This window comes from Haliotis cracherodii, unplaced genomic scaffold (assembly GCF_022045235.1).
Source record: "Haliotis cracherodii isolate W230 unplaced genomic scaffold, xgHalCrac1.p SCAF_2, whole genome shotgun sequence".
Classification (NCBI taxonomy): Eukaryota; Metazoa; Mollusca; class Gastropoda; order Lepetellida; family Haliotidae; genus Haliotis; species Haliotis cracherodii.
The window spans coordinates 45,003,179-45,017,800 of record NW_027266275.1 but is presented as its reverse complement, the minus strand read 5'-3'; the positions used below and the strand labels follow the sequence as shown (position 1 = coordinate 45,017,800).

General features: G+C 39.2%; 1 protein-coding gene across 3 annotated transcripts in view; it reads right to left on the bottom strand.

Moving 5' to 3' along the window:
• LOC139469159 (nucleolin-like) overlaps positions 1 to 14,622 on the bottom strand; it is a 374,233-nt gene that overhangs the window by 141,109 nt on the left and 218,502 nt on the right. For all 3 annotated transcript variants that reach the window (XM_071251294.1, XM_071251292.1, XM_071251293.1), the window contains one exon: positions 3,189 to 3,321. In XM_071251294.1, coding sequence (XP_071107395.1) covers positions 3,189 to 3,321 — 133 coding nt within the window. The remainder of the gene's footprint in view (positions 1 to 3,188; positions 3,322 to 14,622) is intronic.

Here is a 14,622-nt window from a genome sequence, read left to right as displayed (position 1 = left end):
CAACAGGATTAACAGGATTGAGTATTCCCTTCTGTCTAGCCATTCATTAACCATAAGGCACAGCCCATCGTGTATCAACCAATCATATTCCTTTTTATTGTTCTAATTTTTGTTAAATACATACAGAAGCAAAATGTTAGTCAAAAGGGGTTTGACGCTCATACCAAGCAGATCTCTCTCTCACAGCCCAGAGGGTTGTACCGACTCTCTGTGGCACCCTCAGCTATTTTCTAAGTAATTGTAAATTGTTCATTGTTAATTGTTCTTGTAAATAAAATTGTGATTAGTCTCCTGTGACTCAGGCTGTTTGCTGACTGATTCCCCAAAGAAAAACAGCACGCCATATGAAAGGTTTTATTCATCCGAACAGAACCATAAACATACCATAATAAAACCTACACATTGAAACACTTACTTTTGAGACATATCCACTGTGCAAGATAACAGTGATTAATCAATCAACGTATTCTCTGTTGATCCTTTGATGGCTAGGAATCATCCGTTGATTTATAAAAAAGTAAATCAACTCATCATATCTCTTGCTGGGCTGCCACATGCATATTACATAACACACATTTCACCTCACTTCAAACCTGGATTTAGATTGAATATTTACCCCAGACACAAGAAAGGCCAAATGGGAACCTAACAGGTAATCTGAGTGGTGCTACCACTAATTATACCTGTAATAAATTCATTAACTGAGCATCAAGTGAATTATGACAAATACACAGGTGTAGGGTTAGGCGAGAAAACGTGGATGAAAACAAGGGAGTAGCAATCGTATTATCCAAACAATCCAAAATCCCAAAATGCTTTTACTGCAGGGATTTTTAAACTATAACTATCGGGGTATTTCCAAATAACGACATCCATTGAGCTTCCGCTATTCTTTTTGTCTAGGCTGAAGAAATTAATTAACATGCACCCTTTGATTCATCGTCTACTGTTTCCCGGTCTCAGGAGCATGCGAGGTCAAGCAGATTAAATAATACGCCATTTATATCATCAAAGGTAAATTGTTATTTCATTTTAGTGGTGATTACTGATACTATGTATTGTTTTGTGTATAGTCTTGTCATATTATTATTATTTGCACTTACTGAAATATTGCTATCGGAATTCATGATCTTTATTTTCGTTTTTCTCTTGTCATATGAAACGGAAAATGACAAATGAAACATTCTTGTATTGAGAAGATCGTCAACTTTCACCAAGGCATATATATGAAGGGAAAGTAAACTTTGTTGATATTAAAATGGCAATAAGATCATGCTGAGGTCAGGCGAAGTGTGCTTTGTTTGATTTTCGTATCTCTGCTTCGTATATCATAAATATTCAACCAAACAACTTCAAATAAGGATTGGTGAATATTTATGTCATTAATTGTTTCCTGCAAATTTTATAATATGACACGTTAGATTAACCCGAATATTTGTATTTCTGCAACTGACATGATGATCTTGAAAATTAAGTGTTTTTTCTGTTTAACTTTTGGTTAATAAATTTCCTGAAATGGTTTATAATTTACCATCAGCAAATAATAAAATTTATTCTTAGTTAAAATTAAGAGGTCAGTGACATGATAATTGAAATCAATTTGCTCAAATTTAATGAGTTAAAAAGGTTCATAGCATGAAACACAAACCACCTTCAATAAATTTACAAATTTTGTGTTTGCTTTGGTCTAAGGATATCTTTATATAGTAATGTGTAGTTTTCTATCAGGAATAAATGTGCAAAATATTTCTTCAATTGGCCCTTGTTTAATGAAGCACTTGACTGTTTGAAATTGTTCACCCTTTTTACAGCGCCTTATGCTAAAACAATTAAGCAGGCTAAAGGTTAAACGTTGTTGTTTTTGCACTATTTAGAGGGTTGTCAGAGGGTTAGAAATATGGATCAACTACAGTGTTTAGATATCTGCCTTTTGTTGTTAATGTAAGGATGTGAATGGCTTTGGCAGTTTTAAGGTTAAAAAAAAAATTGGAAAAGAGAGTAGGCCTGGTAATGACAACATTCATATGGCACATAGATTCTGAAACCACAAGTGACATCATCATTCCAGAAATGTTTATGTTTTTGTTATTAAGTTATCTAGAGATATCAAACAATAGTTATCATTGTGTAGAATTGTACAAATACTGCCTCTATTACCTAATAGCTATAAATTCTGCATTTGGTTTTCCTCACACCATACAACCTTATTATTTTCAACAGACGCTCATCTTTACTACCAGCTATCTAATAGTCTTGACGGAGATAGTATTGTTCAGCCAACAGCGTCTGCACATGAGCAAGGTGGAAGAACGTCAATTGTTTCAATTATCAAACATTCTAGATGTCGATATATTTGGGAGGTGGAAGCGACTACTGATGTAATAGAGGTAGTACTCTGAGCATTATTCACATTGATACCTGTTGATTGATATAGTTCCTTGGAAAACATAATGTTAATGCACCAAGTAGATAAACAACATTGTGAGAGTGTTTTAATCTTGATGAAACAGTATCATATGTTTTGACTGAATAACTGGTAGATTTGGGAGGAAAAAGTGTGTACAGCTGATGCTATTCCTGTCTTACTTTAATTTATGAATTACACATGATAATCTTAATTTCTATTTATAAAACAATGCCCTGTACAACCGGCAATACATATTGAATTGTAAATAATCATGTCTTGTGATGTTTGATCACAAAATTCACATTTTCATTTAATGTGCTCACTATACAAAATGGCATTTCCCCCAACATTTCAAAGGTTGAGTGGTGCACATTATATTGCAGTACTTTTCCTTGTTAATAGTTCCATTAATGACTTATTTTATCCATTTTGGTCTCCGTCTAGGACCCTGCAAAGTCTGAGGACTATAGTGAAAAAAGATTTCCCCTTGTTGTCTTGACCAGTCTTAAAAAAAACAACTCTTTAAAACATTTCTGAGGCTGTATCAACATATTTATCCCTAAATGACTTGCAAAATTCATCCTTCTATCCACAGCAGTTTCTGAAAAAGCTTGTCCCACTGAAATCAAAGAGACAGCTGGAAAGATGAACAGTTCAAAATGCGGGCGGGGGATAAAACGAGCAGTGAAACTGATGTGACCACATTGTAACATTGCCATGACACTGTGACATTGCTGTGCAAATTCACATCCATTTAAGATAAGCATGATGCAATTATTACCCCAAGGAGTTCCCATTCCGGCGACGAATAACCACAGTTTCTCTAGCATTAGGAAACAGTTGATAGAGATCCTTGTCTGTAAAAGACTTCCCTAAGCCTGTGACAAAGAGGCGTTTCATATCCTGTGGTCCACCTACAAATTGATGAAAACAGATTCATGAGGCTGTGCAGATACTCATGAAAGTTTGTGTGATCTTATTGAAACAAATATCATGGATATGAACTTAATAAAGATGTGGTTTAGGAACAATTATTTATAATTCTGTCATGGTTGGAGGTGTGTTCCAAGTTGCCGCTAATCAGATAACAGACCACAGATAATAGCAACAACAATCCCACAAAAGAATAATATACTGCACAGTGCACATGATGTCATAATGGGGCAAAATAGATTCATATCCATGAGAGATCATAATTCTGATGTTGAGAATGTGATCTGATATAATGTGAAAAACATTTTTGTTGCAAGTAAAACAGCTATGTTCATTTCAAAGAGTGAGGGCCAAACTGTACCAATATCAGAGCTTGTGACGATGTTCATGCAATGTTTGGCCATTACTCTACTCCAATTAAATCTCACGTGAAAGTCAATTCTTATAATTTTTATATCACTATTTTTAGCTCAAAGGACATAGACCTTGATCTATACACAATTATATTTAGTATGTGTGACATCATGTTTACACTGACAGCCATACAACCAGCTGTATCACGGCATACAATAGTTCCACAAAATGAGAGGTGACATGAGCTTACGTATGCCTGACAGCATCAACTTTTGTATTTTCTGTAAACAAATGTATTCAAATAATATCATTAGATGGGAAAGGTCTGTTAAGTACTACCTCAGTAAGTCAGTCACAATGACAGCTCGTCAATACATTTACATCGAGTCCAAGACGTCAAAATGCATACACGATAAACATGACGGGAGAGATGTCTGAAGGTTTTTAATGAACCTGTGGCTATTACAAGTGTTAGTCATCACGGATCAATTGGTCTATCACTGGAAGGTGATTGCAGAGATGTGTTAATAGATACTTATGTACATTCATATATTGTTGTTGAACGTCACTGTAGTCTAGACACGGACTGAGCCGATACTACAGTAGTTTGAATGAGTTTTTCTTTGTTTTGTTCTCTAAGATGGGTTGTACCGATGATATCCTTGAACATGCAATCAAACTGAGTCTCAGACTTATCCCAAATTATGCTAAAAAGCTAAGTTCAAGATAAAAGGCTCTAAACAATGAGAAACAATGCTTCTGTATTTATTCATGCTAGGGAATTCCCAGGAGTTCTCCCAAGAACATGGAAGTAGTCCGTCAGTATTTACGTCATTTCAAGAACAAGGTCTTGTTAAAAACGGATGAAGATCAATATCGCGGTCATGTGACCGACCTTTCGTCCAATGGAAAAGCTGTATATCGTGTAAACTTCAAATTAAAAATTATATACTTTTGAAAGTAAACATATAACATCTGAAAGAAGTGAATGCATCACCAAGGAGGCTGTTCTAAATGCTGTAAATCAAGAAATTAACGCAAGAGTGAAATAGATGCTTAAAATATGAGTGATCTTTGCTCGATTAATTACACTTTGCTTTTATCTCTCTAAAAAAAGACTGTTGACCAGAGGCCTCACTTTGAAAAAGCAGAAATAGCAACTTAAAGACAAACAACTGTCTATTCCACATCACGGTTTATTAAGCAGCAGTAACAGCTAACACCAGATATTGCATAATGGACATTCAGTGAGTTATCATTGCTTTGGTCAAGAGTTCTACTCACTCGTGTCAAACCAGGCCTGCGTTCAATAGGCCGAAGAGATTTCTAAGTGCTTTCTTAGCTCTCCGCAGATGTTCACATGCTATTGAACGATGTGTCAACTTCCACTGGCAGTGGGGGTGGTTTTCAAAATGGCACAGCAGACTCATTTTAGTAATATATTGTTGAACATTGTGTTTGTAAAGTATTAGGCTAAAAAAAATTAATAGTCTTGCTTCTCAGGCACCCTACAACATCATTAAGTCCCCCGAATGTTTTGTATTTATTTCCATTTTAAAAAAAATGAAAAAATCCTAATACTTAAAAACATGTGTGATCCAATATAACCCACAGTTAATTCTCTTTAAAGGCGCCCTGATTTACTGCACATTTCGTGTTATGATCATGGCGGCAATAGGAGTTTGTATGCTTGTTTATGTAGGGAAGCCCTTACCCAGGTTAACTGTTAATATGGTTACATACTTGTTTGAACAAGTTAAAAATTAGAAGAAAACACCACCTGCATGCACTATATTTTCAAAAGTCACTGCCTGAGAACCAATTCTTTTCTTTTTTTAAGCCTTAATGTTTATAATAAAGATATGATAAACTTACCGTTAGTTAGACAGTCAACAAAACTCAATTTTATGGCATTATTATGATACTCAACTCATGTAATCCTTCATTCTTATATAAGTATACTTACATAAGCATTTACCAAAATACTGGGGTAAATAAAATAAAGTTGGATTGGAACATCAGGTGAATAAGGACTTTATTAAACAAATGTTATATTTGGGATAAAACTTTCTGAGTAAAGTACAGATTCTTTTGGGGGTTGAGTCCTGTCCGGGATTCCAACCCACACTGCCAGAGTAAGGCACCAGCACACAAAGTCAGCGATCTAACCCACTCGGCCACTGAGGCTTCCTCAAAATGAAAGTCCGACAGAGCCTCACACTACATCTAGTAAGACATATAGAGGATATTATACATTATATGAGTGTTCATGTCATACTATGTTTACGACACTCATTTAATGTTTTATTTATTACCAAAGATGTCTACATACAGAGACGAATTTTAGTGTTGCAAGTTAAAAAAGCAACGGAACAAAAATTTGTTGAATGATGTCAACAATCTTCAGCTATGACGTCGTTTCTAGTGTGACGTCATTCCAACCTAAAGTCACAATAAGATTCGAATGATGCCAACAATGCCGTCCGGATGACGGAAACAATACACTGTTGTCCTGTGACGTGATATGACCCTAGGGCACATCCGATTTATATGAACCCCAATATGTTTGCCTCGTAGGTAATAAATCACGATATGAAAACGGCATGACAAATGTCTCATAAATCACATAAAAATAATTTATTCCCCCTAGGGTTAGAAATAACCGAGTAAAGAAAAATTGTATGTGCACTGGTGCAATGTTGTTCATGTGCACTAGTGTATTGTTTGCGTCATCTGGACGGCACTGTTGGCATCATTCCAATCTTATACTGACACTAGAAATAATGTTATAGCTGAAGACTGTTGACATTATTCAACAATTGTGGTTTTCTAAGACACCTGTCGTGATCAGTGCATTTATCTAAAGAAAAGCTCAAATGTATTAAGAAGTAATGGGTAACAAAGAAGTTATTACATTCGCATGTTTGACATACTGATTTTACAAAACTTGTGTAAGAATTCATGTATCACCCTTGCTCTTTTCCGGGGGTCAACTAAATGGTTCACTGTACCCAGACGGACATTCGACACACTACTCATCCCTTTCCGCAACCTGCTTGTCCCAGAATAACAAGATAACAAGATTTGATCATGCATGCCCTGACGGCATGGGACGTTGCCCATATCAACCACTGGTTAAGTCGTCAGGGCCAAAATTGATTACATGTATTTACAGGCCTCCCTGACATTGCTCGAATATTGTAGACTGCAGTAAAACACAACAAATAAACAAACAAATCGCAATGTTTTAGATTAATTTAAGAAACAGCTATCGAAATGAATTTACATTTTCTTTGAGTTTCGACAATGAAGGTTTATATCGCATAATAATATATGTCAAATGTTTACAAAAAGAAAACATATGAAATATCATATGAGTGTTATAGGGACAAAACTGCAACTTCAAACCAAATTTTAAAATACATGTATCCTGTTTACAAACAGATGCATGAAAAGGATTTTTTCTGTACAGAATTTAACATGGGTTCAGAGGAAAACTACCCCATGTTGTGAGGGGTTTCTGAATGCAGCTAAAACAATTGGGTTTTACTGGTTTTAGCAAGTGACAGGTCTTCCAATAAATCTAATCACTAATGTGGTGGTATTAAACTTCACTATTAAGTTTGTTTGTTTGTTGTTTTCCGCCGCACTCAGCAATATTTCAGACGGCAGTCTGTAAATAATCGAGTCTGGACCAGACAATCCAGTTATTGATATCATGAGCATTGATCCACGTAATTGGGATCAATGACATGCATCATCCAAGTAAAAAATGTAATGACCCATGGACATTCACCAACAAGTCAATTGGCTGTAACTTGCCAATACACCCAGCTGGGAAAAAATCTCACTTCGCAATCACATTTTCTCAGTTGTTCAAGGAAGGACTGGCATCTATGTGCTATCACGAGAGATTTCTGTTCTGATTCTCCAGTGATTGGATGAATGGGTCACATGCCAGTTGTCAGGGAAGTAGTACTTAGCATGGGACAGCATTTTTGGTAAGTCCTTGGCCCATCACTTGGCTAGGGAGGGCAAGTTTGTGGAGAGGAAGTAGAGGTATTCCTCCAAAGATGTAGATTTACTTGAAATGGTAAGCCTTGTAATAAACTAGTGAGTGAGTGAGTATGGTTTTAGCCCCTTTTAGCAATTTTCCAGCAATATCACGGTAGGGGACACCAGAAATGGGCTTCACACGTTGTACCCATGTTAGAGAATCGAACCCAGGTCTTTGGCCTGACCAGCGAACGCTCTAACCACATGTGTGTATGCTGTTATCCCACTGCCAGACGATTATCAGTAGGCAGCCACAAGTCAAGTTCCTCCTGTGCAAACCATGGAACGTTAGCGTGATATCGCCTCGAATCCTGAGGGATTGGATGGATGAAAGAGCATGGGTTTACCAGGTACAACACAAGTATAGGTACCACACTGTTACTGAAACCATTCAATACAGAACTACTGCACGGTTGAATTCATAAACTCAGAAAAAGATGAGTGGAAGTATTGAAACAACTAACACAGGTTGATACGTAGGTATATCAAGTAGCGTCTAACAAGTAGTACCTCAGTAACTATCTGTAACTACGTAGAAGTGCACAATGACTGATGACCCTGTCAAATGGTAACCTCTGGGGTTCAAATGTATCTCGTGAAACAGTCGGACTTCCAGCGACCTAAGGTCATGATAAGGTCATCTTCCTTGCGGGCTTAGACTGCAGACGTAGCTGCACCAATTATAAAGGAGTGACCTGAAAATTTGTCTGGACGTAGTTCGGCTTGACGTAGTATTGTGCCAGGTTAAGAAAGTTGCTCTTGTGATCGGTAGCCGACATCTATGAATAGCGGGTCATTACTAGAAGCTCCACTGCACAGATATGCCTAATTCAGTATAGGCTGCAATTCGTGATGCTAGCATCTTGTGATAGTCACAAAATGCGGACCCGTCAAAATGCTTTGCCAATTTCATCACGTTTCTCTCATTGCTGTCAAGGTTAGCTGTTCTGTCAGGGTTAGAAGCACAATTAATTCATTTATATATACTGAAGGCCTCCAGGAACTCTGGCAGAGTAAGTGTTTTGTTTAGACAGTGATCTTCTTTCAATTGGAGAGATTCCCCATTGAAATCGGCCGTCCGTAGTTCTCCTGACGCATGATTGGGCTTGAGAAGTAGGGCCAAATTGACATATTTACCTTGTTAGATTTTGGTCACAAGTGCCGGGGCTACGGCGTTGATATGTGGCAAGGTATTTGATGACAAAGGTGCTGGTAGTGATGATAGAATCGTCGTTGTACTCTGGTGTAGGCCAGGTGTTGCCTTCTCAGTTTGGCGACTTGCGACTTTGAGAATTAAAGCTTTCAGTTCCTGCAGTTCTTTCCGAATGTTTGCACTATCCCCAGATATGTGATAAAGCCTATCCATGCACGCTGGCTCGTGTCGGCCTCTGTCTGGACTTGCAGGTGTGTTAGTGATGACATAAGTGAGTAGAACTCTTGTCTTGACCCCAGCAGGGACAATTCACAGGATGTTATTAGTGTTTGAATGACATTGTTTATATACTTGTTACAAGTGCTGCTCAATAAGCAGTGGTGTGGAATACATAGTTGTTTGTTTTCAGTTTTTTGTCGAAGTTGATATTTCTGCTATCCAAAATGTCTTATTGTTGATATAAATGGGATGTTTAATAATGCGAGCAAAGACTACTCGCATTTTTCGCATTTAATTCACGCCGGCGTTAATTTCAAGATTTACTGTATTCAAAAGCAGTAACAAGAGAGTACATGTTTGATCATACATGGTAACATACAGGAATGCACTCACCACCCACCTAATCACCATCCATGCACCCCCACCATTGTCCATATGATGTGTTATTGCATGTTGAAGGTGTTAGCCAAGGTGGGGAAAACATTTGTCAGAACACGTATAACAAAAACACATGAAAGAACACAAAATTGCACCTACAAATTTCTTCAAGTTTAGTTTAGTCTCAACTGTATATTTTTATCTGACCAAACCGTCTTCCCACAAAATGTTTTGACACATGAACCAATTGAATGGAACTAGTGACAATTTAATAATACTATAGAAACTTGTGGTCAAAATCAAAGGTATATTAGCCACATGCCTGGGGGATGACTGTATAAACAATATCATAAGTAATCTGGGTGTTGTTCAAATGATGAATCAGCGCTCCAAGTTGAAACCAAATTGGATGCCTTACCAATCAAAATTACCATTCTGCGGCCTTGATCTTAAGCTTGGTTAAACTAAGACTGGCAACTAAAATATTTCACATTTAGAAACTACAAAACAACCTAGTTGTCCAGATTGATGTCAATAACTCCTAGTTTACTTTACAATGTACCTCCTTACAGTGATACCGAAGCCTGTCTGGCATGTAGTTGCATGTTCAAACTACTCACGGAAATGAAAAAAACCCTGTTTTTTTCGATCTCAGATTTTAAATAAATGCAGTTAATGTACAAAATATATTAATATTCAAACAACTCAATTAGTACTAATTGGGCCTTGGCACAAATACAGCGTATCAAAGGTTTTATGTCTTTTTACACGTAAAAGTGTGTAAAAATATGAACAAAACAGACTATTGTGAAACTGAGCATAACCAGGTGTTAGTAGATCAAGGTGAATGTCCATGACCTATGACACCTTGACGACAGGTGAAAACAGGTGCTTGAAACCCACGTGCATGTGATTTGTCAGTGGTTAGTGATTTGTGAGTGGCATTGTGGGATAGTGAATCATCGTCAAAATATCAGAACGTAAAAGTAACATATTCCCTTCTCAAACAACAACCTACAGGTCATTATTATTATGTACATAAACATAGCTGTTATTTTTATTGTTGTTTTGATATTTTTTTCCCAGGCTAATTTGCATAATGCCTATAGCCTGTTTCTGCCATGTCAATTTGGACTTAGTTTTATTTTTGAACCTCCTGTAAAGTACATTTTGTATTGAGCACCGAGATAAAACTAGCAAATCCAGACTAGTACTTTTCCAGTTGTTTTGTTTATTCGTATTTACATCTACGTAATGCTTTGTGTCGATTATTAAATCCAGCAAAACCGTTTTTTTCCATTTCCATGAGTACTTTAATTTGACATTTTCAGGTGTCATTTTTCAGCCGACGTGTCCATCAAAGAGCTATGACAGGAATGCAGTAAATATGAATATTACTGCCAGCAGTCCATTAAGGTGTTTACTAGATGCAGAAGCAAAAATTACTTCGCTTGCTATGGATGTGTCTAACCTTTAAAAAATAAATCGGAAAGTCCTGAGAATGCACAAAACAAACATCAGAAAAAGAAAAAGAATAGGCAGCAATAAAATTCCTAGATCATTGCTCAGCAAAATCCATTTACTGTCATTAATGACTTGTCTTCACAATCAGAGCATTTTCAATCTCCTCTTTCCTTCCTTTTTCAAAATTTTGGAAATTTTAGTATAAATTGTATATTTATATACTTATCCTTATCTCACACTTTGCATTTCTCCCTTCTTCTTCGATCCTATGTGGGAACATGCTTGAATCATGTTTCCAGCTTCTAAAACTAAAAATAGCCACCTAAGCCCTGCTGCATCTCCATGGTTACGTCCAAAAGCTAGGTCAATTACGTAGTTCTTGTGCACGCAGTGCCTGCTTGAACTGACCATGTGTGCGCCTCTACCAATTCATTCTCTTTCACAGAGCTTATTAGGCTAGAGTAAATGAGATGAGGGGATGGTCGGGTGGGCCTATCGCGTGTGAGATAGGATAAGTATATAAATATACAATTTATACTAAAATTTCCAAATTTTTAAACTTATCCTATCTCACACTTTGCATTTTATCCCACGGTTGGATGGTGGGCCGCAGATACCCTAGCCTGTATAGACTACAACCATGAGATATGCACAAGGAAGCTGGTTCTAGACAGTGTAATTTTGAATTTGTTTCAGAATTTTGAAAAACTGTCTAGCGTCTAAGGACATGAACTCGTGAGCGGTGAAAAAATACACATGATCAATCGGTGTTAATGATCCCGATATGTTACTCAAACGAAAAAGCATGAGATGGGGTATACATGCCGAACGTTTTTTCTTGTATGTCATCGTACATATAGAACGACCGCATAGCTGTAAACGCATAAGCAAAACGGCAGACGACTTGACATCAATCCTGGAAGGGCATCGATTCTTCAAACAAAACACAGCAACTATCTCCCACGGACCATAGAGTGCGTTAGGTTTGGTAACTCTTTTAACACTTCGTCATGGTTATCAAACACGTTCGAGTGTATGAAGCGAACCAAAAACGAGAAGAGGAACGATCGACAATATTCCATAGCAATGGACCTTCGAACCAAAACCCTACATCACAAATACCTTAGGCAGAGGTGAGCGGAATAAAGGTTCAGGAAACTGATCTTTTTTGTTGTTGTGTTTGTCTTGTTTTTTGATCGGCCGCACCGAATGGTGACTTCATAAATTAAGACTAAAAAGTCTCTACAGATGAGCTTATCCACCCTCCAAAAGGGACTCAATCTGGGGAACCCGAACAATCAAAAAACATGTAATACCACGTAAATGTTTTATGATGTATTCTGTATATACAATTGTAACCTGCAAGGATTACGAAGTATAACAGTTTATGTTCTGCGTGAATTGGGGCAAGACAGTTGTTGTGCCAACACCAACGAACCGATCTGTTGAGCCCTTGTAGGATTGTGACTGAATGTATACGATCGGCTGCACCAATTGGTCACTTTCGTAAATTAGTCTCTACAGACGAGCTAATCCACCCTCCGAAAGGGACTCGATCTGGGAAAAATCGAACACGTAATACCACGTAAATGTTCAATGATTTACTCTGTATATACACTTGTAACCCCGTAGTATAACTGTTTATTATCTGCGTGAACTGGGGCGAGACAGCTGTTGAGCCAAAACCAATGGACTGAACTTATGGAGCCCTTGTACGTCTGTGACTGAAATGTCGCAAAGGTAGTGGGACACAAACACAGTATCAGACTTCCAAAAGCACCCTTCCATGATGGTTGAGCGGGTGCAGTTACTGTGGAGGGCCATGGTGGAAGCAACCGCACGAGTCTCATGAGGATTTAACGTTGTAGGTGGAGGCAGCCTGGCAAAAGCATACGCTCGCAGAATGATGGAGCGGAGCCAGAAGGATAGCGTCGGCCGAGAAATTTCCGATGTAGACGCAGTTGACAATGGGATGAAAAGTCTCTTCCGGGAACGTCTGTGGAGGCGCGACACATCGAGATATATTCGTAGCCCCCGAACCGGGCACAAAGAGAGGTCTTCATGGTCATTCGATCCCAAAATAGCTGAGAGAGGGGGAATCGTACATAGACGGTCCGGTTGTCCTGGCAGTTGGTTCTTTGCCACAAAATCCAAACAAAGTCCCGGGAACGCTTTGCAACTTCTGGATCTGTCAAACTGCACTCTGGTGACATCCAAAGCATGAATTTCACTAACCCGTGCGGCAGTGGCCAAAGCCAACTAAAAAACGGTCTTCAGCGTAACTGTCTCGAAATCCTTCTCCGTCAGTGGTTTGTAATCACTGGAAACCAGGTGTTGAAGAATAACGTTTAGGTACCACGAAGGAGGCCGAAAACGAGCAGCTTGGTCGGCTAATTTGTAGGAACGGATGAACGATTGTAGTTTCGTTACCTTGGAAACCTTCGCACCGGAAGTGGTGGAGTTAATAGCTGTGAGGTAGGTTGCCAATGTGGACCCCCAAAGTTTCCGAGTCGAACGCAGGTGATGTAAGTCTCCGGCAATCTGTTGAGGCGAAGGTGAGGTAGGAGTTGAGATATCACAAGCGCAACAATAAATCTGAAAAGCCGTCCACTTGTGGTCATAAAGACGCCTGGTGGAAACACGATGGGCAGCAGAGATGGTTTTTGCTACACGCTGGGAGTAACCTTTGCTACTAGGGACTTCTGCAGATGCGCATAAGATGGAGCGATGTCAGAGACTGATGGAGCCACCGAGAGTGCCATTGAATGAGGAGGTTGTCGCGGAGCGGAAGAGGATGAAATCGTTCGTCGGTGAGCCTTAGCAACATGGGGAACTAGTTGTGCGTTGGCCAATAGGGCGCGACCAAAATCAGAGACAGGTGATTGGTGGCTGCTACCTTCTGTAGGACCCGGGGAAGGAGCCATGTCGGGGGGAAAAGCGTAGGCATTGAAACCTTCCCAGGAGATCGCCAACGCATCGTGCTCCCAAGCCCGAGGGTCAGGGATGGGAGATACGAATCGGGATAGTTGAGCGTTGAAGCGGGTGGCGAAGAGGTCTACCGATAAAGTTGACAAATCCATTGGAACGATTGTGGATGAAGAGACCACTCGGTTGGTGATGGGTCTGTCTGGTCGGGACAGGGGGTCTGCTATGACGTTGGATATCCCCGAAATGTGACGAGCACTAATGTCTGTTGAGGGAGTCGATGAGACGAAAGAACTCGAGAGCAAGTGAGAGTAGGGACATCGACTTCGTGGATCCCATCCTGTTGATGGACCACACCACTGCTGCGTGTCGGACTGGATCATAAGGGCGGAGGACCGGAGGAGGTCCGACCAATGCGAAATCGCAAGAATTGTTGCCTTGAACTCGAGATTGTTGATGTGAAGGCAACGTTCTACATCAGACCACCGGCCTGTGACAATCGTTGATCCTGATAAAGGGCGCAAGAAATATTGGAGAGGTCGCAAATGAAGTCGACCCCGTACAGTGAGGGCCTGCACTCATGTTAGGAGGCCCAGGAGTTGTTGCCATTTGCGCAGCGGCTGTTGAAGTGCTAATGGTTGAATGGGAATGAGTTCCGACTTGTTCAGTGATTAGCCAGCCAAGTTGTCTGAGAAGATGCATTGTGAAGGCGAGTGGCGATCCTTTTTCTGTT